The sequence below is a fragment of the Salarias fasciatus genome, chromosome 6, assembly GCF_902148845.1.
Source record: "Salarias fasciatus chromosome 6, fSalaFa1.1, whole genome shotgun sequence".
Taxonomy (NCBI): domain Eukaryota; kingdom Metazoa; phylum Chordata; class Actinopteri; order Blenniiformes; family Blenniidae; genus Salarias; species Salarias fasciatus.
In genome coordinates this window covers 19,417,875-19,445,848 of record NC_043750.1, presented here as the reverse complement: position 1 = coordinate 19,445,848, position 27,974 = coordinate 19,417,875, and the positions used below count along the sequence as shown (strand labels likewise).

The window sequence follows — 27,974 nt, the reverse complement described above, 5'->3', positions numbered from 1 at the left end:
TGGTAATATTGCTGTGTCTCAAGAAGTCCCCTGATCGACGGGTAATGCTTTTTTTTAAACCTTTTTTTTTTTTTGGGACGGACCACTGGGAGCTGGGAGGATAACACCTTAAGCTGCCATTGATTGGATAATTCTCTTATCGCTCGTCTCCCAGTGATTCCTGCTGAACAAACACAAAGTCAACATACAACAATAGTAACATGACATAAAAAAAAAAAGAAAGAAAGAGGAAAGAAAGAAAGAAATGCGCTTCAAGCCCAGAAGAGTTTTTTTTGTTTTTTTGTTTTGTTTTTTTTACCCCGCTGGTGACCACTCGGGGCGACTGGAAGCTGCCATGGGAGTTTACCAGTGTTTGATTTTTTTTTTTCTTCTTCTTCTTTTTCTCCCCGTTACGAGAGGCGACACTGGCAGATGGGTGGGCATCAAGTGGGGGGGGGGGGGGGTGTAGCACAACAGCGGCTTCAGTAGAGACCAAGGGAGCGTTTTCTTTCCTCCGTTCAGTTATAATGAGGTGTTCTCTTCACATGCCCCCTGCTCATGGAAGCGTTTGGTACCGGGGGGGGAATCAAAGCTTTCAGCCCCACCAGAGGAGGGAGGGTGGATGAGACTGGGAGATGGGGAGTGTGACCTGAGTAGGAGGTGTGGGTGAGGAAGGAGGAGAAGGAGGAGGAGGAGGAGGAGGAGGGGGAGGGAGGTCGAAGGCTCACCAAGGCACAGAATGACAGCAGGAGAGTCACCCAAGGGAGAGGGGCCAGTGTATCAGCTCCCCTGCCCCCACTCTCCCTTCAATCAGCCTGGCCTCCTGTCTGTCTGTCTCTCATATACTTTTATGTATTTATATTTATATATATAGATAGATATACTCACTCTTTTTTGTCTTTTCAATACAAGAGAACATTTAGGAAAATATAATACAAAATTTAATACAAGAAATATAGACTACACTGGCTAATATCACTTTCAGTGACACATAGCTTCTTTTGTATGCAAGGTTTTTTTTTTTTTAATCTTTTTTGTTTGTTTATCCTTTTGAGTCTTTTGTAGTTTGTAATTTTTTTTGGTCAGACCAGCCACGTGGACCGGGCCTTTTCTCGTTTTTTAAAGTGCCAAGCTCTAAAAGACTGCCAGGAACGACTGGGGCTAAACGATTATTCAATGGTCAGAGAGCGACAGGAGCGTCTCCTCCGTCAATAGTGACTATTGTGCATAAGTTACAGACGAGTTACGGAAGGAATTTCATCTACGTTGGTCTTTAGAAGTGCTCAAAAACGGAAAAAAAAAAAAAAAAGCTCCAGAAACAAGTAACAAAGAGCAGAGGAGAAAAGGATTATTATTCCTGTTACATAAAAGTGAACTGACTGTGGTTAGTTTGCTAAGTTAGCGGAAACAAACACCTCTACCGAAGAGCTGGTAAGCACAGCTGGCCCGTTCTTTTTCTGCCACGTTTACAGCTTTGACCTGTTAATCAGAATAAGTCCAACACACACACACTTCCTGCCGGTGTTCACACACGAATACCAGCAGGAAGCAGAAACAGAGCTGCAGAGAAATACTAACTACGAGTTTGCGCACATCTCCACTGTCTGTGAGCAACAAGTTGCCAATAGGGTCAAAAGGAGAAAGGGGGGAAAAAAAAAAGGTCTCCTGTAACACCTCATGGTCCACTAGAATCGATTCAACACCCGCCTCTCCTATTTATTGCTACATCAATTCGCTACTGAGAAGGAATCAATCTTTCAGGAGTAGAGTTTTAGCTGTGAGGCGATTCCTTTCCTTTTTTTTTTTTTTCTTTGTTATTTGACATAGTAGTCCATCCACACCATAGGGTGGTCTGGTGTAGTGGTCAGTAGTGTGGAGTAGTGGTTAGGCGGCCCAACCAGAGGGAGACACCAGGATCTGGACAGTAACTGTACATCTATTTACATTTTCATTCTCTGCCACAGCGCCGGGACTTTTCTTTCCCCCCCATTTATTAATGCAGAGACGCTGTTGAAGAAACCCTGTTTTAAAAGCACGGCTGGCAATAAGTAAAGAAGTTTTGGGGGGACATTTTGCCGTCCTGCTGAGAGTTTGATGACGAGATGGACACGACTCTTGAGAGGATGATGATTAATAATACTTTTTAAAAGCTGCACATCGCTGGACAGTATGGAGGGAGGTTGCTGTGGGCAGTCTGCTGCTCCTCCACTTTCCTCTCTCTCCTCATCTCACTCTCAACAAGATGGCAGGTTTGCCCTGAAAGTGTCAACCTCTTCCTGTCTGAAGGTGCAGTATGTGAGATGTGAGGGAAGCTTTTGGTGACTGTCGATGTTTTGTTGTGAAATCGCCTGAAACTTAGGATTTGGAGTGTTTTTAATCACCTGAGAAAATCTTTTATCTCCATACGAGGAACTGAACTTGTTTCTACAGAGACCCAGATGGATGCTTCGGAGGACTGTCGTGACCTCCGTTACTTCTTCTGCACGCTCTGAGAAAGAGGACAGTTGCGTGTCTGCACCTTCACGGCAAGATGCTGCAGAATCTTAAGAACCAGCAGGACATCTGCAGCAGCTGCTCCTGTTAATGTTATTGTGTAAAACGAAAGATTCTGTGTGTTGAAATCAGCTCTCGAGGTGCGGTTGTTCCATATTGCAGAACTAAGAGAAAAGCTTTACCTCGTACTCGACTACTGCACCGATTCTTATCGCTGTTTTATTGCCGCGTGGGGACGACTCGGGGGTTGTTCTTAGTTTTTGACCTCTTTAACCCACGCCCGAATGGTTCTCTCCTGCAGACGCACGCGGGGACGTCAACCGATTAACAAGTCAAAGCTGTGAACCTCGCCACCAAATTCTCGTATAAAAGAAACACAAGTTCTGCTCTGCGCTCTCTGAGCCTGCTGCGACGCTGGACAGGGGCGGTTAGAGGGTCAGGAGGGGCAGGTTCAGGCAGGGTACAGTAGGGCAAGGTAGGGGTCAGAGGTCAGGGAGGGAGAGGGAGGGGCCCAGGAAGCTCGAGTGGCATTTCAGTGCCATGTGCTTCTCGCAGAGTCGTGGCTAGGCGAAGAGGGAATGGGGGGGAGAGTCGCGCCGCCGCAGCCGCGCGGGGTGACGCTGGCGATTTTAAATCAAGAGGGGAAGGCGGGGCGAGGACGGGAAAGCGTGGGGGGTGGGGGGTGGGGGGGAGATGGCCGCGCGGCGTCTTAACAGTGGTGCGGCTGCAGTCTGTGGGAATGTGTGGCCGTGTAGCTGGTGTCGCTGGAGCTGCTCTGGAGGCTGTAGTGGTCCTCCTCCTCCTCCTCCTCCTCCTCCTCTTCCTCCTCCTCGCCGTCGCTGATGCTGTCCACGCTGTCTGCCTCTCCGGGGGTGAACTCCATACCCTCGATATCCACCTCTGCACGACAGAAGAAAAGAGAAGAGACGGTTTATTTCCATCCGACTGTGGGAATATTTATCAGGGAGCCTGCTGCGCCCGCGGATTAAACCTGGATTTAGGCGGCCATTAACTCCCGGCAAACAGGCAGATCTTTGTGCTCCCGCGGCTAATCCCCGTCCATTGACAAACAACTGCATTTGTGTGTTTACCTCGTCCGGGATTAGGACTTCGACAGCCTGTTAGAGGGGAGTGTGACTCTGGCGATCAGCAGATTCTCTCTTCACGCTCAACAAGATTGACACCGTCTGACCGCAGCGACATGCAACGGCGTCTGCAGCTGGCGAGCGGGCATTCGCCATGACAGGAAGTCAAAGGCGGCAAACTTTCTGACCTCTGCACGCCTGGACACCCCTTTGACCATCCGGCAGGTTAAATATACCCACGCCTTAAGTCTTTCAGCTGAACGGTCGCGATTAAATCTTTCCCAACGTGACCCGTGACCTCAGACGACACCTGATTTCCAAGTTCAGGCTGTTCCTGATGTTCACATGTGACAGAGTTGCAGCTGCGACAAGCAGCTTCGGTTCAGTGGACCTCACTGGGCGAAGCCTCCCAAAGATTAGCGACGGACTTGTAAATCTGTAATCTGAGGCGTTAACCTCCCGACTCGGGGTCATCACCCGCAAACAAAGCTGGTGTAATCACGGGCTCGCCGTGATGCCGCTGAATAGAAGCCAAACGGTTCCAGCGCGGCGTCCACGAGGAAGCATCAGTAGGACCGGCCACAGCCATACGTTGGCGGTTGCTGATTTGCATCAAATGTGGAGGAAATCTACATTTCATTTAAATTTACTGCACAGTATAGACAAGCAAAGCCCCCGGCTGTTAACGTCGGGTAAAGTCTGGACGGCGTGGTCTGGCTGAGGCCTGCGCGGTGGCCGGCGGGTCGATCCTGTCGGGCGTACCTTGCTCCGAGTCGGTGGAGATGGTGGAGCCCATGCTGTCGGTGCGGATGCGCTCCACGGATCCCGAGACGGAGAGCTGCTCCAGTCGGCGTTTGAGGTAGCGGTGCTCTCTCTGAAGCTGCTCCTTCACATTTAGAGCCTTCCTGTCCTGCTCCTCCAGCTTCTGCATTCACACACACACACACACACGCAAAACACACCGATGACGTTCAACTGGTCCACACAAGCAAAACCTCAGAGCTCACTTCATTTCTAGGTCAAGCTTTTTCTCATCCTGCATTACAAGACTGTGGGAGAGCCTCTTCACCCCACAGACCCAAGAAAGTCACACTTTATGCTCTTCATGTGAGTAATCTCATAATAAGAATGCAGTTAAGTGGAAAATGTCAAATATGACCTACGCCGTGAACTTTCACTTCACTGAGGGAATGGAAATTATTTCCACTTAAGGACAGCGCGGCTCTTTACTGATGAGATGTTCAGGAAAAAAGAAAAATAGTAATAGCAGGTCACTCTTGTTGTGACAATTAAAAACAATGAATGCAACCTGAGATTACAAGCAATAAGTAGTCACTGCAGAATTATGAATAAATAAATGAATAAATCAATGTACTTGAGAGGAATCACTGATCCACACAATAGAAATTACACGTGCATCACTAAAAATATGTGAAAAATAAAAAAACTGCAAACAGCTTTAGTTTCTTTAGAAAAGCTGCAACAATAATAAACCTTGGCTGATGGAACAGAGTCACGTCGTACTCACTGTTTCTAATGTTATCAAGTGATTGTGTTTATTATAAACAATCTTGTTTTCTTTCTACTTGCAATCTGTAAACCAGTAAAAAAAAAAAAAAAAAATCTAAAAATGACTTTCTGGGTAGGAAGTCAAATCACTGATCTGCAGGTCACGGACTGAAAACAAAAAACAAACTGCTGAAGAAGTTCGGCTCGGGGTGGGATGAGCGTTTGCACACACTTATTTGTGAGTGTTTCTCGGTGGTGAGTGTTCTCACTGAAATGAGAAGACTCGATGCAGTGACGGGAATTAGTGCAGATCATCTGAGCAGAAAGGACATGCATGGTAAACAGGAAGTGAAGGGTTAAAACTGGCTGCGTGTGGAGTTTCTACCAACCACAGTGCTGCTGCTTGTAAACAGCTTGATCAGTGCTGCATGTCCTCAACTCAATAAACTCACAGCAGCGGAGATGAAAACGGACCAATGATCTGCCTGGACTCAGTTGTTTGGCATTATTGTGATACGGCTTTTTGCTGCACACATTATTTTTAATATATATATTTATAGATCTCTCTTGTGTGTTTGTGAAGTGAAACAGTCAATGTACCGTGAAACAGTTGGTCTCAAACAAACCAAACCTAATTTATCTTTGTGTACAAATCTACAGATCTGCTGTATTTTTCCTCTCTGTTGACTCAATTGTGAGGCTTTTCTTTCTCCCCCTTCAGTCCTGGAATTTCTTTTTTCTTTTCTTTTTTGGGCCTGCCTTCAACCGATCTGATTGAAAGATTAGGAAACAATGCAACACTTAAAAGTACAGAGATCAGTTTGAAGAAATGGGAGAAGCAGAACTTAAGTTTGAGCTCATGAGGCTGGAAAAATAGGAAAAAGGGATTTTCTTTATACATTGATTATAAAGTTGAAATGAAAAAGAATAATTTTCTCGATAAAGTATTCATCAGTTGCATTAATTATCCAAAGTTTCCAGTTTTGACTGACCAAATATTGCTATTAATATTTGCTTCATATCTCTATGTCAAGCATAAATAAACTGCAGTTTTGAGCTGCATCTTATCAAACCTTCATGCTGTGATTTTTTTTTTTTTTTTGTATTTCTCAATACCTTGATGTGCATCTTGGCCCTTTTCAGCAGGCTCAGAGTGGTGTGTCTCGTGCTGTCTGGACCCAAAGGCACCAGCTTCTTCAACTGCTCCAAGTAGAGCCGTAGTTTGGCACGTCTGCAAAGCACACAAACAAGAGGATGAGTCAGCACGCGTCCCACCAGAAGCCGGCGAGGAAGACACAAACAGGCCGAGAGGAGCTTCATCCACGTGTCTTTGCGGGGCAGGAACCTACGCCGCTCTTCATATATGGCCATTGTTTGGTTCTGCTCTTGCGACGAAAACAAGGGTGGAAATGTGCACGGCGCGAGGCGCTGATCAGCAGGTTTGGTTTCACTTGTGACTTTCGACTTGACCGTGAGACATTTGCTCAAGTGTTTCTGGGGGTTCGTGCCGTCTGCGGTTTCACATGTTCACCGTGAGCGCAGGGCTACAACAAACAGCAGATTATGCTCTACTGCTGCAAACGACAGAGAATCAACTGAAATATGAACACTGTGACTGTTTTACGGATCTAAATGAAATGTTGCAGTTTCCAGTGGATGCATGGATTGGACATTAGACAGAGAATATCGCCACAAGCCAGTCAGCCTGAAACTCTGTCCACACAGAAAGTTCAACGGGCCACACTGCAAATGATGCAGGAACAGATGAGCGAGCTACATCTACTGCTCATTTACTATCAAAAGGAAAGAAAAGCATCCAGATCCAGTTTATGTGTCTGTCTTCATAAACAAGGGCTGCTCTCATTCTGCTCCCACATGTGACACATTCAGGGACAAGCAGGCCTTCGAAAAGGAAGCCCTTTCTTCTGTTCTTCATGTATTATACATCACCGGGCCCATTGTGGGATTGGGATTTTATTATTTTCAGCTTGCATTTGCAAAAAGTGCGAATGTCCAATGATAATGTCGAGCACAGCTGTGTGACTGTTCTCCAAAACCTCGTGCACGATTCCTTCACAAAACCTCACACTTGCTCTTGTCTAAACAGAGATTGTCCTCGGACTCATGATGGTGGTGTGCACTGATCGTTATTGACAAACAGGAGCAATGAGTACACATAACGCGACCCCAGAAAACCCTGCAGCAGTGCCAGAGCGCCACAGGACAGCAGCCCGGACTCTCCAGTAAACGGTTCACTGTATGACCAGTCAAGGTGTTTGTTTAAGAGATCAAGAAAATTGTTGAAGAAAAGGCAAAGTTAATCTTCGAAGTGACCTTCTATGAATACTGTGCATGTTAGTTTTAAAGAGCTGCCATTATTCAGGGCGTTTTTTTTTAATCAGCAGATCCCCTCTCTGTCCTCGCTCCATTCAGATTTGTTCATAAAAGCCTTTCAATCCGCCATTAGTCAAGCTAGTCCATGAACCGTTTCTTTGTTCCGAGCTAGCCGTTCCCCCTTTTTCTCCCGTTCCTTTGGCTAACTCCGGCTGAACGGTAAACAAACTCCAACAATGCAAGGTCTGCACTGGCCATCGCCGCGACCACAATGAACCTAATCAGAGAAATGAAGCTCTGTGGGGATTGGCTGCGGAGCCGAGCTCACAGCGGACCACAGACATGTGCAGTCTGAACACACATGCTCACTCTTTTCCCTGTTTTTCTTCTCCTTTCACAGGAAGGGCGTCACCTGTGTTTTTCACATGAAGTAAGACCCTCTCGCTTGCCCCATCTGTTTCATTTAAGGGTACCTAAGAGAGGGCCCGCGGCCAGCACAGTCCCGGCGTCTATATCATGATTGCATCTTTAATTTTAGGGGATTTCATTATAGCTCCAAAAAAGAAATTTCATCTTTATTAATTCGTATTAAGCAGATTAACTCGCTTTGGACAATCTCTTTGCGCTCCACAGGTGCGTTTAGGTGTTCCACGAAAAAAAAAAAAAAAAGGGCGTGTGAAAGTGCTCTCATTCCTTTATTTCCTCTTCTCCCAGGGGGCAATTCCACCTGGCCCCTCGTCTGCTGAACCCCCTCAACCCTCCTGCTCCACCCTGCCAACACCAACACACCCTCGTCCCGCTGGAAAACAAGTGTCTTCTGAGGACAGGGGTGGGGGGCCGACTCGGACCTGCCCCAGTCTGAGCCACATGAAGCACTTGGTCTGCAGCCAGGGGGAAGCGGGCAGGAAGGAGCAGGGGGTCCGCAGCAGAGCCGAGGGAAGGGGGAGGAGGAGGGGTGTTTTTTTGGAAAGGGAGCGGGGTCCGAGCGGGTGGATGACTTTCTCTCGGCGCTGAAAAAAGGGCTCATTGAGCGCAGTGTGCTCAGCTGCGCGAGGCAGCGCTCCACACACATCATCCAAAGGGTAACTTGAGCCAATGGGCAACCATCTTGCACCCCACCCCACCCCCATCCCTCTCTTGTAATGAAAAACAAAAAACAAGGCGTTTCCCAAATACTCTGCCTGGCTACTCCCCTCCCAACTTGAGGAAACTCGGCTGTTTTCACTGACCTATTCATCTGCAAGCTCCACATATTTCACCTGGCATGCCGGAGACACGAATGTTCTCTTCAACACGTAAAAGAAGACGCAGAATTCAGATTTGTTTTTTTTCTTCAGAAACCTCTCTTCTCCATGCCCGGTTCTGTATCCTCGGTGGAAGTTGCAGTAGAATCCAGAGAAAAACCCGAACAAAGATGGGGGGAACATGCGAGCTCTTGTTTTGAGTCAGACTGACACCACGGAGACGTTTGAGTCTGAAGCTAAAGTCAACAGACGGCTATCTCGACTTAGAGGACTCTGATTCACAGATTTTTTTCCTTTTTTAAAGGTTTAAATTTATAGTGGAAAAAAACTTCAATGTCCACATCAAACGTGCGTTTAGTTCAACAGAAAAAAGATGTTGAAGACAGGATTTCACCCAATGGCAGATGGACGAATACAGTTCCTGTGTGAGTTTTTAACCAGTGATAAAATGTAAGCATAAAAAAATTTCTTGAAAGAAAAAAGTCCTTAAAAAACATTGTAGAGTTCTTTGACAGCTATATTTGTTCAGGTGAAGTGTATTTTCTCAAACGTCGCTGCCTCTGTCCCACTGTGAATTAGATTTCCTCTTTGGAGTTTGTTTTATAAAGTCGGGCCTGTATCTGCACTTTCATCAGCCTCCGAGACAACATGACTCCACGATACAGTATGTGACACACAAACCGCCTGTCAACCTGACAATGTCTTGGTCACAAAAAGAAAACACAGCTCCATGATTCAGATGTATATCAGTAAGAGCGGAGCTGTTCTGTCCCTGACAGCTCCCTCACCGCACCATGTGTTCCCTCGCCACGAGACCCACTCGCTGTTTTTCCTTGAAGAGCACATAGCCAATTTGGAGCAGGGCGAGGGACCCTCCCTCTCTCACGTTTGTTATTCCTAAGCCAAGTCCTGGTCACGCAATGTTTATCAGATCGCCTGAAACAGCCATGCATGGTGTGGCACCGCTTGAGCACAGGACGGGGGAGCAGACGCTTTGCAGGGCCTGGTCCACGAGGTTCTGAATCAAATCACATTTTCCAATTTGTCTGGCTTGAAAATAACGACAGCCTTTGATATTCCCGTCGTGATGTGTGTGACACTATTGGTCCAGTGTCACATGGGAAGAAGTTACACGACGTTACAGACTCATCTGTCAACAGTTTTGGACACAGTCTAGAAGCCAGGAGTTATTTGTTGCAACTCAAGACTGTTGTTTTCCACGTGTCTAGAATCAGGATTATGCTGTCAGAGAGGCATTTAAACACTGAGAGGTTGTGTCTCTAAAAGCTAATGAAAGAAAGTGCTGCGGTTTTCTCTGCAGTCGAGGATTCAAATCGTGACTGTGCGGCTCGATTTGTCCCGGGATCACAGAGTATTCGGAGAAAACCCCACCTGATTGTTGTCACGTGCCGAGTACCACGGGATGAATTGTGTCTGATCTCTGCCCCCTCCCCCTCCTCCCCCCCCCCCCCCCCCCCCCCCCCCCCCACCCCTCCCCTCCCCTCCCCCTATCAGGGGCTCAGTGCCAAAACAAAGCAAAGACTCTGGACGGAAGGGAGGGAGGAGAAAAAAAAAAAAAGGAAAAAAGAAGGAACTTTTGCTCAGAAAGCTGCTGAAAGTAGAACAAGCTTTTAGAACTGCTGACTTACAAGGTTGCTGAGCAGAGATGAGGCCGTTTTCACAGAACTGATTACATGCAGTCTCCTTGGAAGGAGAGCGAGCGTGAGTTATCTTGTTTTCTTACTCGTCTGCATCTGCAGGAGCACGTGTGCATCTGCCAGATGGATGTATCAACGTGGAAAGAAGGTGGCGATGACACTGACCAGCCGGACCCCGGCTGGAGCCCCGGCGAGGAGACGAGCCGCTGCAAACAGCGGACCTTCGCCTCTCGCCCGCCGCACTGTTTAATGACCTCGCTGCAGCGCGGCGCATTCCTCAGCCCATACGCACTGGACCCGGTGGCTCGTCTGGCACCGAGCCAAACCCTCTGAGCAGAGGTCAGAGGTCGTCAGGAACGCCACCGCAGTGCTCCCCTCCTCACTTACTGGAGCTGCCACGGGAATTCGCTCCCCCTTGGGTCTGGCGTAACAAAAAAAAAAAACAAAAGTAAAACGCCACGCCACGCCTGTTTGGACCGGAGTCTGCAAGACAGCAGGAAGCACCGCTTCGTGCACTCGAGCCTTCAGCCGGCACGATAATGTGATAATTCAATCTCAAAATATCATGAATCAAACTGCGGGGTTTGTCATTTGACGTCTGCAAAATAAAGAGGATCAAAACTGTGTTTTTAAAGGCTTAAGGGATAATTCCAGGTCATTACAACTTGGATCTCGGTTTTACAGCTCCGGCCATCACTCTTCCCAGTAATAATAAGGCTGCGCTCACCAGGTGAACTGCAGGGATCTGAGAAGGCTGCAGCAGAGACGAGCTCAGCGTGCACGTACAGTTTTCCTCCAGATCACATGGTTCAGGAAGTTATTTTAACCTGCAGCTTTGTTTTGTTTAAAACCTGTAAGACCGTCTGAGTGTGTGTTTGCAGGAATAATGAGGTCCCAGCAAACACAGAGCTGAAAATGGAAATATCCCACTACGTGTTTGTGGTACTTTCTGCCACATGGATTGATTTGGAAGGACTGTAAGCCGTGCGAAGAGGCCGAGAGGTCACAGGTCGACTGTTTCTTCCACCCAGCTGGCTGAACAATAAAGTGGATCAATTTGAGCCGACGGAGGACCGCTCGGCAAGTCATGAGGGAGTGTTGTGTTTATGTGACTTTCTGCTGGACTCTGCAGCCACTTCCTTCATCCAAGGGCTGCGAGCTCCCTCAGGATCCTGCTTCCATGTCACGTAGCAAAGCAGCCTCGCGAGCATCTGCTCGTCGAGGCTTTGTTTACACTGCGGGGTTGTCTCCTGGAGGTACTGCTGCACCAGCTATTTCTTTTTCCTGGTGGTTGGACTGAACTTTGTTGCCTTCTACTTCCTCTTTTGTCTGTTTTCTTCTGGGCTTATATCAATTATTTTCATAAATAGTCTGCGTGTGTGTTTTTCTGAAATAATTGCTGACTCAACAAACACGAAGGGCTTCAAGTGGCAGATGTTTCGTTCAGAGTCGGGAAGTTTACTTCTTTTAGATTTGATGTATTTTTCAAAATGTGCCGAGCTTGTCCGTGGAGTGGCAGTAAAAGTGGGGGCCGTGTTGCGAGTGTGTGTGTGTGTGTGTGTGTGTGTGTGTGTGTGTGTGTGTGTGTGTGTGTGTGGGGAGGGGTGCAAGTGCAGTGTGGTGCTGGGATTCGGGGCTGCCAGTGGAGTGACTCCACATCTGGCTGGCAGGTTCCTGAGAGCACGAAACAGATGGAGGGAGGTTTGAGGTGGTGAGGGACCCGACCCAGGGGCCGAATAACACACACACACACACCTACACACACATAAACACACAAACCTTTCAACAAGCCTTCATTATTATATTCCTGTCACCCTCCGGGCTTAACTCGAACAGATTCACATTTCCCAGAGATCAACAAGACGTCAGAAAACTAAGAGCGCAGAAGTGGGCTGGTGTGAAACTGGCAGAGCGGTTCACCACGCTGCCCACGCCGGTGAGAGCAGAGACTCGAGCGGAGGGGAGCCACGGGAGGCTTTTATCACGCTGATAGGAAACGTCAGTCGTCTGGGACGAGCGCTGTTTGTCTTCTGTCGTCGGGGATGCCGCGCCCACCCGGTGTGTGCAGTGACAACCGAAAGGCGAGACAGACGGATACAAGTTCCCCCATAAACACGCTCTTCTGACGGCGGGAACGAGGAGCCTGCCGTCACATGACTCCGCTTTCTCACGCAAGGCAGAAAACAGAAACCTGAAGGTACCGCAGGCAGAGGGAGGCCACGTCACTCCTCGTAGAATCACACTGGAGTAAAGGCTCTGCGTGAACAACAGGAAGCTTTAGAATGAATGCGCCGCTCCCTCGTAGTAGTATTTCTACAAAAACAAACTGGACTTTCCACGAGGCATGTTTGGGAATGCTTAGTAATTAGATTCATTCGATTGTTTTCGTGTACTGAAACGATCCCTGTGTGCGCTCGGATCATTACAAAATCCCTTCCTCAGCACAGGCAGCTTACGGTGGTGTTACCAGAAAAACAGATGTCAAACACAATTTAAAGAGGAGAGCGTGTGAGCGGGCTGAGAACGGGGAGGGTAGAAAACAGAGAACGTTTTTCCCTGCGCTTCTCTGAATCACTTCAACACACCGTCAAATGACAGGCCTGGACATTAATTGCCTTCCGCTGTGTGCGTGGAGAAGTACATCTGCACATGTTGGACGGACTAGCAGAGACAAGTTCAGCCAGCTTAATGAACGCGATTCCCTGACACGTCAAGCTCGGGTTTTATAATGATCCTCGTCAATGATTAACACGCGGGAATCTAGTCACGCGAATAAGCATTTTAACACAGCCTGTTGAGGTTGAGCTGTTTACTGCAGAGAGGAGGTCTGTGGTCCAGTCTGAGGGTCTGGGCCGAACTAGAGGCCGGGTTCCTCCAGACAGGGTTGCAAGAGCAGAAAAGGATCGAACTTTCACATCCTGAGAGACTCACGCCCAGCCAGTGTTACGAGTAAAGAAAAGTTCACATAGTCTGAAAGCTCTAAAACACAATCCACCATACAATCTGTTTTTTTGGTAGTAATGTGATGACATGAACAGCTCATGAGCCACAATGGTCACACAATTGCTGCTGCTGCAAGCTGTAAAACAGCAAACAACTAAAGAGTGCAAGAAAGGGGTGAAAACAGATTGAAAGATAATAAAATGCTTGCAGTTCCAATCCCATCAAACAGTGGAATAAAAAAAAAAAGAATCAGTTATGACTCAAAGCTTCTCCACCAAATGCTGCATGCAGCTGATTTTGCAATCCTCGGCCTGCTAGTTTTGTGAACCCCCCTTCCTCTCGATCTTCTGCACATTTTTTTCCCCCTAAACTGCCTCTCTTACTTAACTCTGCATTCCAGTGTACATGTGTGTACTCCGCTGACCTGGATTTCTGACACACATAGCAGCCACGTCCCGCACGGCCCGGTGTTCCTCCCCTCAGCAACGCTGGAGAATGTCTTCATCTGTTCCTACTCAGACACACGAGGCCCAGCTCCGGCTTTTCTTCTCCCTGCCCTCCCCCCCTCTTCACCTTTGTGTTTCACTGCTTTTTCTGCTGGTCGTGAAATGTGGCCCACAGCTACATGCACACCTTGTTAAAGTGGATCCTTACGCCGTTGTTTTCATGAGCATCAGCTGTTTTGTGCCAGAGACCTACGATTATTTCGCCACTCGATCCGGCAAGAATTTCAATCACTAGAACATCCACCTCAGAAGAATGCTAAATATCTTCTCATGAAGTTGGTTAGCTGTTTGTTTGGTTTTTGTTTTTTCAGCAGAAGAACCAGTTTGCAAAATGTACGTAAAGAGAGCAGGGATTTAGAGATACCGATACCAGTAACAGGTATCAGGTGCGTGGAGTTCTCGTACTCGTACGAGGAAAACGATCCCCAATACAACTCAGAGAGAACTACGTGACATTTATGTGTCAACAACGTCGCCCACAGGTCTGCAGAGAGCAGGAGTGATTACAGCAGCTTGGAGATTATTTAATACTTATGAGAAAGACAAATTTAGGCAGTAAATTATGTTCTGGCAAAATATGAAGAGGTGGCTAAAGCTAATTCATACATGCTACATGCTAAAGAGTTTTGGGGCACACACACCAGCAATGCTACATGCTAAACATGATTCAATTCTGACCGATACACTCATTAACAGGGAGCTGGAGTGTGTGGCGGCATACAGGAAGCTCGTTCTGCAGCCTTCAGAACACATAGAACAGTGCGTACACATTGGCCTGGGTGTATCGTCAACGAAAAGACTTTGCAGAGGTGGCTCATGGCGGCACGTAGTGTTCGCGTATCGTTTGCATAGGAGTATGAATTAGGCTTTATAGCATTTAATAAGTACTCGTCTCGGTACTCTGCATAGACACCTAGCCAAAGGTTGGCACTCGTACCAGAACTCGTCCAGTGAAAAACTGTTATCAGTGTATTCCCACTTTATTTCTATTGATTTGACTGTCTGTCTGTATGTATGGGAATGTACTGTAGTTTGCCTCTCATTGGCATTTTATTATTAAAATAAAAACCTTTCAGTCAGCACCATCTGACTATTTTAGATAATAAGATGACTCTTCGATTGGCACGCCCCTCATTAACCTTGACGATAGTTCACATTAGAAAATGACGTGTAGCTACAAATTACAACACGCTGTACTGATGAGACCGTGTACATTACAACCTTCATTGTTCTGAGAAACTAATGACTGTAAATGACAGGGTCACAACTGAGGAAGTGAAGTACGTGTGGCATCATGTGAGTTTCACACTCCAAACTGAGGTAAAAGGGATGAAGGAATTTCCCACGTTTGTTTACGTGGCAGACACTTAAAACCCCCTAAGAAAAGTTTCCATAAAATACCGATGAACATGAGTGTACAGCTGAAAATTTTCCTGAATACGCGGTTCACCAGAAGCTGAAGCCTTTAGATGTTCATCTGCTCCAGAAGCATCATGCCCACAAAGCACAGACACACTGTGAGGAAACAGTCGTTTAAACTGTAACTGTCCATGATATTTGCGACTAAAACACAATAAGCAAGCATGAGATGTCACATTTGGCAATCAGAGGTTCTGCCACGCAAATGGACTTTTTCTAATCATGCAACTCAGTTATCTAAATGTTATAATTCCTCATCATCCTGACAGAAAACAATCAGTCACACGCAGGAAGTGCATGAGTTTGAAGTATAACTGCACATGAAAACAACGTGACTCTCATATTGCGTAAGATACATTTTACCAGGCTTGTCTGTTTTGCACCGCAAGGAAATTTCCACAAATGAAAGTAAAGCTAAAAAAGAAAACAGTGACTTATCAGTAAAACTTGAAGAAAATGCTCTATTTATTGCACCCCAGCCCTCCATTACCAACATTTGTACTCCTGCTGAAAGGGTTAACCCTCACACAATCACATTTATTTTAATTTTATGTTATGTTGTATTGTTGTGTTGTGAATGCACTGCAGAAATTATGCAGGGCATCGACGATAAAGATTACATGGGTCCAAAACTCTTTTTAGGCATTTTCCACACATTATAAACCGTCGAACATTTCTGGCTATGAGTATTATATCACATCCCGTCAGCAGCAACAGGACTATCAGGGTTACAGCCTTTGCATTTAACACCGCATACCTTTAAGTCTGTGTTAACCACCAGTACAATTTCAGACATCACACCAAAAATTCCTTTCAACAAACTATGTTGTTTGTGATGAGATAACTGTAGGTACAAACGCACAAGCGTAGCTTTCAGGTCTTAGGACTCATTACTGTGGTTTTCTATCAGCAGGCTTCCTCCAATCAGAAGAGAGAAGCGTCGGGAGATGTGTGGCTTAAAGAGACATGAGCAAAATGGTCTGTTTAAGACGAGGTGCTGTGGAAAAGATCGCTTATTTCCCCACTGTGCGTCATGGAAAAACGTCCCTAGTGGAGACCTAGAATATCTACAAAAGAATATAATACACTCTCTTTAAATAGCAGCTTAAAGACCAGGATGTGGCCTTGACTTCGTCCACGATCACAATGCAGTTTACAATCACAATAAAATGCATGATTAACTTCAGTATAAAGTCAGTCGCGTAAAGAAAGGATCACAAAAAAAGAGGAAAAACAGACCCAGCTTTATCACTCAATACACAGTGATAAAGGCCTTCTGCGAGAGGGCCGCGCTCCTCCTCCTTTCAACCTCACATTTGTGCTGACTCAAGACTGTTTTAGTCAGCTAAAAGCAGAGAAAGAATGAGGAGAAGGAGGGAGAGAAAGGAGGCAGACAACAGAAAAAAAAACCAGATGTGGTCTCTGGAGAAAGAGGGAGACAAAGAGAATATAGGCAAGGGGGTAAAGTAACGGGGCAGTGGAGGGAGCCCCCCTCGACCCACCCCACCACCCACTATAACTCATACAGCTTGGTGATGCTATGCCTGACACACACACACACACACACACGCACACACGGAGGCGGGCTTCACTTGAGGGAAAAGAGCTCCTCAAAGCCAAATAAGTCATCCATCACAGCTGGGAGTAGAAGACACTAGGAGAGTAAATTTAATTAGAGAGAAGATTAGACCATGACAGGCTGAGTGCTTGCTCCTGTGTCCACGAGATGCATGCAAATTTCAAGCTGAGTTCAGGAGGTGCTGCACAGTTGCTGCACATTATCTGCACGGGGATATAGACTGTAAGAGAATACTGTTTGTTGAGACTAATCTGCAAACTTTGAGCCTTGCTTTAATCTCGGAGATCGCAAAAATGAAACCGAGAGCACCTGACGGCCGTGGGTGGCGGTGATAAAAATAGAACAGTAAATCCTTCTTTCAATTGAGGGAAGCAGCACAAACATACCAGACGCTCGGCCTCACGCGGACGGGCTCAGATTTCCCGTAAACAGGTGATCTGTTTGGAAAGCAAAAAAGATTTGCAACATCTTCACGTTGCTCGAAAAAGGAAACTTGTGGCGCGATGAGTCGTCAACAGGCGTGATCATGACCGGCACAAGTCAGAAATGGGAAGGAAACAATGCCACGGGAGATCAACCACAACGCGTTGGTTGCACACACACTCAAAAAAAAAGAAAAAAAAAAGAAAAAAGCCAGTACTCGGCAAACTGCTGAGAGATGAGAGGAGCAGCGGAGTCATCCTGGACATGGTCTGAACAGAGCCGTCACAGCTCCACTCAGACTGCAGCAGATAAGCAGGCAGCGCCGGGACAGACGGCCCCGCGAGTCTCCACAGCCACCGGGCAGACAACTTGCTCTGATAACAGGACACAAGTATATGCAGGGTGACTTCTGAATGTCTGCCAAGGAAGCAAGGCGGCAACATGAGGGACACTGAGCAGGCACTGGCTGAGTCTCGTACGCAGAAAATAGAAACGAAATAAACAAACACGTCATGACAAAACTGTCGCATTAGTCAAGGGCTACTGTCAATAAACTGTTATACAAACATTGTGATCATTGAAACACCTGAAACCTTTGCCTTGTTTTTATTATCTTGATCGATAATATATCATTCAAAATCAAATGACTTTATTTGTCGTCCCTTACTTTGGTTAAAAGTAAGAAAAACAGTAAAAAGTTAACTTAGAAAAATACAGTAGAATTAAATAAAAATGTGTGTCTGCACAGTTTTTAGGAACAGCATGCCTATGCTGTAATGTATTAACAGAGCTATGAGCCTTCACTAAAAGCAGGCACAGTTAAAGTGCAATGAATTTATAATAATAAAAAAGGATATAAGTAAATGTGGGTAAAGATGCATCCCAAAGGGAAGCAGTCCAAGAAGTTCTATCAGTCTAATATGGACACTTGCAGGCTGGGCAAAGCCTGGCACCACGTCTCTTTTTCTAATTTGCCATTAAGTAACTTTGATTTGCTGCTACAAGCCACTACACCAACCTTAATATGAATATGTATGATGGATAACCTTGAGATGTTTTAAATAAAGTTAGAAATTCACTTCAGTCAGCATAGGGAATAAAAAAAAATCCTCTTGCTATTCTTGCTATTTCAGTTTCGAGGAAACCTTGGCCCTGTTACAAGAGGACATGATTTAGGTGCTATTAAACTATTGTCACTGAACCAGCTGCCTCCCAACATCCAGCCCAGACATTCACCAGTCACCTTGTCTACCTTGTGAGCGAGTTAAAGGTTTCCTCTGTGCTGCGAGACGACGAACACAAAACAACGCGTGATCAAACAAAGACAGTGAGTCAGGGCTCAAACAGCAGCACCTCCCTGGCGTGTCGTCTGAGGGCGTGAAGAAGACTTTGGTAGCAATACCGAGGCGGCTGTACATTAAAGCTGGAACTTCAAGCAGAAATGCTTCCAGTGGGTTTCATTCTTTATGCTGTTTTGACACGAAAACTTTTAGGTCTTCAATGAAAGTGAGTGTAACTCTTCAATTTCTGTTGGTCAGATAAGCAGCTGCAGCACCAATATACCAAATCGACAAGTGGAATCCACTCCATAGGCCCGTTCTGAAGATGGCTGCGCTGCAGTCATGGCTACCACCTGCATGTTGGAGTAATAACTGGGTAATTTGAGGCCGCAGGTTCAGACAAGGATCGACTCAGGATGGCTTTTTGTTGTAATGCCGTCACTTGTTTGTTCTGTCATCACAAATGAGCAGGTTGCATTTTTTTTTCCATACAGTCATGAGTAGGGACGAAAAGGAAGAATCAAGGTCCAAAAATATACGGAATAAGTCACCACTTGTCAGAAAGGGCGATGCAATCTGACAGTGAGCTTGAATGGAAATTTATCAAAGGTTACTTCATAACTTTACTGAACAATGCAGGAAGTTACACGTATGGTTGCAGTCACGATGCTGTGGCTGCAGATGTCACAAAATCTAGTTTTTAGAAACGTGTGGCCACATTATTGACAAGGGAAGTGAGTGAAGTCTTTACTGGCACTTGCGTTTGTCAACTCTCAGTGGACGTCACTTCATCGGTAACCGGCAACGCCCGCTGTGGGACATGAGGTAACCTCCATGTCTCAACACCTGCAGTCTAATAATCCGGGGCGTCCTGAGTCTCTCGGGTCAGAGAGGAATATGCCCTTACTTGTCTCTCTCTTCTCAGCACACACATACATTACTCACTTCCAGACATGTGACTGACAAACCCCGAACCTTCGGCGTGAGTGGCGGTGCGTCACGCACACGCGGCCTGACACGCCCGTTTCGGCCACGGCGCACATGCTGATAGTCACATCAGCTGATTTCTGTGCCCTCCCTGTGAGGCTGACTTTAACACTTGAACTCGTTTAAGTCTTTTAGTTTACATCCCCAGTTCTTTTTGAGGGTAAAACAGTGAAAGATAGACGTGCATTTGAAAGTAAAAGCACACACAAAGAGCTCTGAGTGTGGGCACTGGGCATGCTGGGAGTCGTGGAATACTATCTGTGGGCTCGGATTCACTGCACCTCTGTCAGCTGGGGCCGGATTATCACATTACTGACAGGATTCCCCATCCATACAAGGAAATGAAGTTCATCCGTGATAGTGAGACAGATCTAATCGAAGTGAAGGTGCTCTTTGAAATCAGCTTATTATCCGTTTCGAGGCACGAGGGATTAATTGATTAAATCTCTGAGCCTTTGAACATGACCTCTGATCCGATTCTGCCAAGCTCTGTGTTTCTGACGGATTGTAAAATATCTGACATTTACTTGCAGCCGGGGTTCCTTCCCTTTGTGCCTTCAAAGACAATGCAGAGAAATCTGAGACACATAAAAGACAGACAAGATAGCAGGAGATTTTCATCCTACCTGTGTTTCTCCAGCTCATTGTGTGATGATCTGCAATGACAAAAAGAAAAAGAAGAGTGTCAAAATGCTTAAAAAAAAATACTACTAAAACTTCATCTCATGTGACATGAGGGTTCAGATTCAGTGCCATGGGGAGAAAGTTGGTTATGAAATGTTTTGATCTCAAAAGTTTGGATGTAAATGCAAAGTAACAGATCTGAGAAACAAATCAGACAAAAAAAAATGTGTCAAAAGATCAAAGACGGGCCTTGATTCTTCTTCGCTGTCTGCCGTCAGGTGGCTCGGGGGCTTTCTGAAATCTGGAGTTCCTGCGCATTAACATTTCATGTTCGAAATGCAGTTTCATAATGCTCTAAAACAAGCGCGCCCTGCTGCATATTCATTTGATTTAGTGGGGTGGATTGAGGACAGCAGCATGCAGAGGCTTGGCTGCATATTTTGGGAACGTGTGATGAATGGAGTTTGACTTTAAAAGTCTCTTCTGTGTGACGTTTGTCAAAAAAAAAAGGAGAAAAAAAAGCACGCTGCAGAGGTCAAAAACAGCCCTGAAATAGAGAGAGATAGACACAGATAGAAAAAGGGGCAGACGGAGGGAGAGAGGAACAGAGAGAGAGCGAGAGCAGTATCTGTGACACTGCACAAAACCCCTCGCGTCCCCGTTTGCCCCGTGTGCGCACAAACAGCATGCGCACACTGCAGTGCACACTGACTGAACAGCAGCGTGGATAAAAACGCACTCAGACGTCTGGGAGTCCTATATTGTGCCGAATTCCTCAGCATGTGGGCTATTCCGAGGAGAGCCTCCTATTATGATGCACAGCTGGGAGCACGAAGGGCGCCGCCGTCCATCTGAAACAGGCCCTCTGTTCATGAGACCGTCATGGATACCACAGCAATAAAAACAAAAAAACAGCCAACAACAAAAGGGCCAGACTGACAACAAGTCCTTTCAGATTTTCCACTGTCGGAGCGCCCTTTGGTTCCCACTGCTGTGCCGAGGACGCATCCTGCACGTCGACGCCGATCGCTGCAGCAAAGAAGGGCTACAGTCGGCCGTCTGCGCAGGCATCGGCCCAGCGGGAGCGCAGGATGTCGCACCGCCGCTAATAGCCTGATCTGAAAGGCCGACGGAATAGCTTCACGCCCTTGGTGAAGGAAATTGTGCCATTCAAATAGCTGGAAGGGAGGGGAAAAAGTCCCAGTCATAGCACAGGGCACGACCGGGAAATCATTCAGAGGAAGGGAATGCTCTCAGACCTGTAATAACAGCAGATTAATACACACACACACACACACACACACACACAAACACACACACAGAACCTACATATTTCAGCAATGTGCCCTCATAGGCAGATTTGGCCTTGATATCAAACATTACAGCGGCAGTTACTCGCTGTACAATGCACACACTGTGCTTTATGAGCGACTGCCAGCCTCACCTTCAGTTCAAACGTGAACAAATGTTTTTACTCTGCTACCCCCAGCATCCTGTTAATGCTTAAAAAAGCTGGAGGAGAGCATAAAGGGAATTGGGGAATTTGCCCTCGGTGCCGTCGCAAGTAAAAAGGAGGGAAAAAAGAGGGCCTGGTGCACGGAGCCCTGGTGGGCTGCACTTTGTCACAGGGTGTAGGTGTCTATTTCTGCCACCACACCCACCTGCCACATCCACACAAACACACACTGTACAAGTGTGTTATGCTGTCAGACACCGGACCAAAAGAATGCGGAATAGACCGCATTCTTATTTGTGTCATGCAGCCGAAAATACTACACTGAAAAAAGGAGTGTAATTTGAGAGCGATACTCCTTAACATGCCGTACGAGCTGTGATGTAACTCAGACAACAGTGGATCGATTTCCCCACCATGCTTCTTTCAGCTATTACCTAACATAAGTTTTTTTTTTTTTTTTTTTTTTGTGGTAATCATTGATAAATCACATGCTGATGTGAATCACCTTCATTAAAAAATACACACACACACACACACACACACACACACACACACAGAATGACTGTAAAATCCACACAGTTAAACAGCTCAGTCTCACACACCTGGGCAAAATAAAACAGTAAAAATTTACATCAAGCCTTTACATATACCCAAACGTGTCCACAACAGATGCCTGCTGAGGGTGTGTCCCATGTCAATGCAGTCCGTTCCCCTTTCATTCCAGACGGATGAGGTCCAGTCTATTTGGCATAAGGGCTTTACATCGTCAAAAAACTGAAATTACTATGAAGTGTATTGATACTGTTAATGTCTTTCCTGTGAATGAATTTCATAGACAATTCAGAGGCGTCTCGCCATGAAGTTTCACATTATAATCAATAAAACACTTTCACATCCAAAAGTCCAAAAGCCAGAGATTGGTTTGTCCATAATGGGCTACTGTACAAACATACAGCGTACACTTTGTAGATGCACAGGGTTCCAGACCAGGACTTGAGTTTAGACAAGAAAGACCACTTCAATATGACACCCCCATGTCGATTAAGATTGGTTTATTATATTATCAAACAATTTATTTATCGAATTTGTTTTTTTAGGGGGGTTAAATAAAGTGTCCATAATGTTTTCCCTCACTCGAGATTATGACTAAAATGACTCAGATTCGTATTGAAATTGATACTCAATCATGAAAATATTTGCTTGTCGTGGCAATAATAGAAACACTCCTGTGTTAAACATTATCATTAAATGTGAGCAGCTGATGCTTAAAATTCCTTTTAATCACCAGTCCAACTGGACTGAAAACACCAGGAGGACTGAAGTGAAACTGAAACTTATGTTCACTACTAGGTAATATAATTCTGTCACTTTATGATCTTACTGTTTGTGGCAGGATGATTGGGGTCAAAGGGAGGCCAAACACATAGAAACTTAAAAAAAAATAAAAAAATAAAACCTTGACCTGAAATAATAACAAAACTTTCACTAACTTTGGATGTGCGGGGGTGCCAAAAAAAATGCATGAGTGTGACCCCATTTCAAAGAGCCCTTTATTAAGCAGTGGACACACCAAGCACAAACACGATGACCACATGAACAGGGAGAGAGAGAGAGAGAGAGAGAGAGAGAGAGAGAGAGAGGAGAGAGAGAGAGAGAGAGAGAGAGAGAGAGAGAGAGAGAGAGAGAGAGAGAGAGAGAGAGAGAGAGAGAGTTGACAGTGTACGCGTGGCACTGTTTATTGGAGAGACCAAAACAGAGAGAGAGAGAGCCCAGCCCAGCAGCAGCAGAGAGAGCGAGAGAGAGGGAGAGAGATGACGGCAGGGTGCATGGAAACTGACCCCTTCCCTTCTGTCTGCATGTGTTTCGGTTAAACTGACATGGACACACACGTACAAAAATAAAAGTAAGAATGATATTTACCTATTGTTCTGAGTTTTTCTGGAAATTGGCGAAGCTTTCGTTTTCTTTCGGGAAAAGTCGCCGCTGTACGGTAAAACAGACGCATAACCGTGTTCAGCCCCTATTGACACAAAAAGCAAAAAAGATCAATAATTAAAAAAGATTGAATGTACTGCAAAGTCTGCAAAGATATGTTTGCAATGAGTCGCTCTCAATAACAGGCTAAATGACAATTCAGTTGAAACAAAACGTGATCGATCGCGAATGCAATCGATCCCAAATGCATCTACATAGCATTGTTAAGCCTCTGCTAGCTCTTTACTTTATTTAATTCGTGTTACATTACCGTTAAGGCAGTAAAACACTGGATTACATTTTCAATGTCACTCTTGTTTACTCGTTTTTTTCACGTTAAAAAAAACGCATAACAGTGCATGCTGACAACATACAACACGTGATTTCTGTCAGAAACGAATCGATCAGGGTTTATAAAGACGTGACACACTTTACACGATAAATTACAACTGTTGTCATTTTCCGAGGCGCAGGCCAGCGGGTCCAGTTTGCACCCATCGCCTGGTCCCATTGTCTACTAAGTGACATCATACCTGCACTATGGCAGAGTACGCTAAAACCTGCCACATGAACAGACTATGAAGTTAGCGGCCACCACAATCCCTCATTCACAGAATAAGCATGATCGTACAAATGCTGTCAACTTGTCAGCGTGGCTGGAAATACCTCTGTCTTTTCTTTCCAAGTACTCTGCAGCCTCCAGCAGAATTAGGAGAGAATTGAGTTCCATCTTGTTGTTGTCTCGTTATAAAAATAAAAAAGAGTGTATATACACAGATGTAGGAGTCATAAAATAATGGAATGAAAATATAAAAACAGTTTAGGAGCGATGTGTGAGCGCTGCTACGATCACTTCTGAGTCTTGGTGACTCCAAACTACAGCATCAACAGCACCTAACTAAAACTCACCAACATGACTGACGGCACCTCTGGCCAATAGGAAAAGCCTATGGGCGGGCACACTGGGGAAGATTCAACCAGTGTTGTGGCTGAAAGTCCAAAGGTGGGAGCTGATTGGCTAGAGTTTGCCAAAGTCGTCAGGGACATACCCTAGCAACAGCCTTAGTGACCCGCCTATGCCGTTGCTGATTGGATGGACGGACAAGCAGGAAGCTTATAATTCGCTGGACTGAATTAGGGGCGTGGCTTCGCGTGAACTTGGGTGTTGTTTTGGTTGCTGAATTTGATAACTGTTCAAAGTGTGCTTTTGGACTTAAACCTTTAACAGTGAGCGATCAGTCAACGGGGCTTTTTAAAGCATGTCCGTCAGATGAATGATTGCGTGATTGTGAGGCATAGCAGCGTTTTTATTGGCTTTGTTTTGAATTCATTTCCTGTGAAAGTTTTAGAAGTTGTAGAAATAGTTTTGAAGGTATAAAATGAGCTGCAGTTATGGGTGCAAGAAATGCTGACACTTTTTGAAATCAGTTTTTAACAGAGTAATAAAAGATTTCATGGTTGTATTTATAAGGACTCAAGTCTCACATTGTGGTTGGGAGTGCCAACGTATGTATTCAGCCTCACACTACACATGAAACACTAACTTAGTCAATTATTGTATGAACTTTTCACAACATAAAAATAAAGAAACAATACCAGGCCAGTGATTTATAATTTAAGACATTTTACATTTGAATAGCATTGAGGAATTGTGGCATTTAAGAGACTGATGCTGTGACTTTTGAGGCCTTTACTGGAACTGTATCAAAAACAGTGAATCAGTAATAAAACACTAAATTAAAAGGAATGCTGCACAAGAACACTATTGAAACCAGTGGTGAGACAAATTTGCTTTGCACAATCACATGAATGGATAAATTGTGGACTGTGTTATATTGAATTATTGATTGGTTTCAAAACCACAGATCATTCAACTTCACAAAAAAGCAACATTCATACTGTATAGTTTCTATTTTCTGAAAGTAGAGAGACACTACTTTTTCAGAAAAAGCTTGTTTACTCATGGAAATGAACACACATAATAAAGCCTCTGGTGTGTGTACATGTCATAAAATGTTCATGTTTGGTGTCTGTGTAGGAACTCAACTCAAAAGCTTTAAAATGCCTTATGTGTGGCAGGTTGGCTACTTTCAAGAGAAAACTGACTCAAAGTATTTCCAAATAATTTTCCAGCCATTTTTCAACCAAATTATGAAATTATATTTTCTGCATGTTGAAACTGGACGTGGCTGCTGCTTCCCACATGAGAAAGGTTTCAACCAAATGCTTTGCACATCGCTCCACCCTTTTTGTTGACCTCAGCTGTCTTTATATCCAAAAGTAGTCAGCCCAGGACTTGTCTGTTGTCGCGCTGCTGATTTGCCAAAAAGACCTTCCCCTTCTGCCACTGAAAAGAGACGCACGTCTTTTCACACTGAGTCAAGTCTATGGCCATGATTCATGACTCAAAACCTGACTGATGTCCGATTCACGTGACTCGAGTCAGCAACTCTATTTGCAGCTACTTGTGGCAGCAGACTCAAAGCTTTTTCTTATTGGGGAAATCCCATCAGAACCAAAGTGTAATGGTTCATAATATTTGGAGCAACCCCCCACCTTTGTAATAAGTTTCCAGCAGAACTGTGGGAGTAAGCAAGATGTCACGATTGCTGGAGCAATGGAAGAGTTATGATATCTCAGCAGGAGGGCCTACACAGCATGAATATGGGTTTCTCTGCATTGAAAGCAGCGTATATTGGTAGCAGGTGGGTGTATGCTAGTGCACACTGTGAAACAATCGCAAAGGCGTTACAGTGAGGGAAGTGACTTTTAGTGTGAATGATGAGCATAAGGCTGCACATATTGCTTCTTTGGTACTTTCTTGATCCCCATTTTTGCATATTTTATCTCATGGGTCCTACTGACAATATTTCATAGGCTGATTTCAGACAGCACTGTGCTATTTAAAGTTTGTGGTTGTCAGTTTGGTTAATGTCAGCAAATTAAAGGTTGCCTAAAACGTGTTATTATTAGCAGTAGCCAAGCCAGCAAAGAGGAATACAACACTGGCATCACATTAGCAGAACACGACTGAAAATTGGTTTGCATTTGACTGAAAAGAAGCTTTATTACTTCCACTGCTCAAGCAAACAATCATTTAAATGGCGTGATGCCCTGGCCATGATGGAGAGTTCTGATAAGGTTACAGTCATGTGAATGGTTAGTAAGTTGTGTTAACTAGTGTCACAATTCTTTAGACATTCGTTAAAAAGTGCAAGCTGTGTGCCATTTAAACCTACAAAACTGTCCATAATTCAGTTGATGTTTTCACTTTTTTGTAGCTTGGTGTAAAATGATTGTTTATTCACGAAGAGGTCTCAAATGATAGAGACTACTGTTTGCTGTCTTGTCTACATGTAAATTGTTAACAGCCTGTGGAATCAGCCTAGTTATACCTATATTTAAATTTTTGCAGCCCGTGTGAAGTCAAAGTGAGAATATGAGCCAGTCACACACATAATGTAGCATTTCATAACAGCTCAGCTGCTGTGTTTTCTCGGGTCAAATCGGATGTTGTGTTTGGGCTACACCTCATGACTATTCTTGGTGTAATTATAGAGAAGTTATGCAACTTGATTGCTCCTTATCATGAGCCCACATATGTTGTGATGTCACTGCGCTGTGCAACTGCACTCTGTGTCTGACTGTAGCCTGTTGCTGCTTGCAGGATGCCAGAAGTTTATGGAGCCACACAGGACATTTGCTTCTTCAGTTTTTTTTTTTTTTTTTGTATGAAATGTTATTTGACCTCACAGAGGGTCAGCACAATAAGGCAAACTCCTGCAAGTAAAATGACCTTGACTCTAAAAGGATCTTTTCATGCAAGCAAGCACTCATCTCTGTGCATGTTATCGCTTCTGTGTTAGAGGGTCTGTTTCCTCTCTTTCAAATAGATTGAAGTAGGACGATGGGTTTCTGCTGCTGCAGTCAGCGTGAGTGTTTACTGGCACACTTTAGTGAGTCAACTTTAGCCAACGATATTTGAACAACAGATTCATTCAATTTTAAGGTTATTGATCAAAATTGTTCACCAGCTGGACCTTTTTGGATTTTATTGGATTTCATTCTGTGTCATATGGGGGTATTTCTAATGCAGACTTGTGCATTTTTAGTTGTGACCAAATCAAAAGAAAAAAATTTCCATTGTCAAGCACTTTTTTTCTGGTTCTTAGCATGCACAGTTTATTACATCCTGATGTTGACACGTGCTCTCTCAGTCTAATCCTGTGATATTGCTTTGAAGCATAATGTGTTCAGAATTGACACCATGCTCATATATTTTATGACATTGAACTGAAATAGGGAGCAGATGACTGGTTAACTTGTTTTTGCTCGTTATGGTACTGAAGTCACCCATCCCTTTGCTTCATTTGAAAGGAAATAGCCTTTGTCCCTCTCGCCGGGTGCTTCTATTTATAGACTTATCATCTGCATGCTCTGTGATCATAGTGGCTCAGGCCTTGCATTTGCTCATTGCCTTG

General features: G+C 45.1%; 1 protein-coding gene across 2 annotated transcripts; it reads right to left on the bottom strand.

Moving 5' to 3' along the window:
- Positions 1-3: 3 nt before the first annotated feature.
- mxd4 (MAX dimerization protein 4) lies at positions 4-24,375 on the bottom strand. 2 transcript variants are annotated; one of them, XM_030093733.1, is made up of 7 exons: positions 24,160-24,375; positions 23,440-23,539; positions 20,066-20,095; positions 6,183-6,297; positions 4,320-4,482; positions 3,794-3,799; positions 4-3,372 (listed from the first exon to the last, which is right to left on the bottom strand). In XM_030093733.1, the coding sequence occupies exons 1-7, from the start codon at positions 24,221-24,223 to the stop codon at positions 3,182-3,184; spliced, it is 669 nt and encodes a 222-aa protein (XP_029949593.1). In that variant the 5' UTR covers positions 24,224-24,375; the 3' UTR covers positions 4-3,181. The 2 variants fall into 2 exon arrangements, with proteins under 2 accessions (XP_029949593.1, XP_029949594.1); XM_030093734.1 differs by lacking the exon at positions 3,794-3,799.
- Between the last annotated feature and the right edge of the window lie 3,599 nt (positions 24,376-27,974).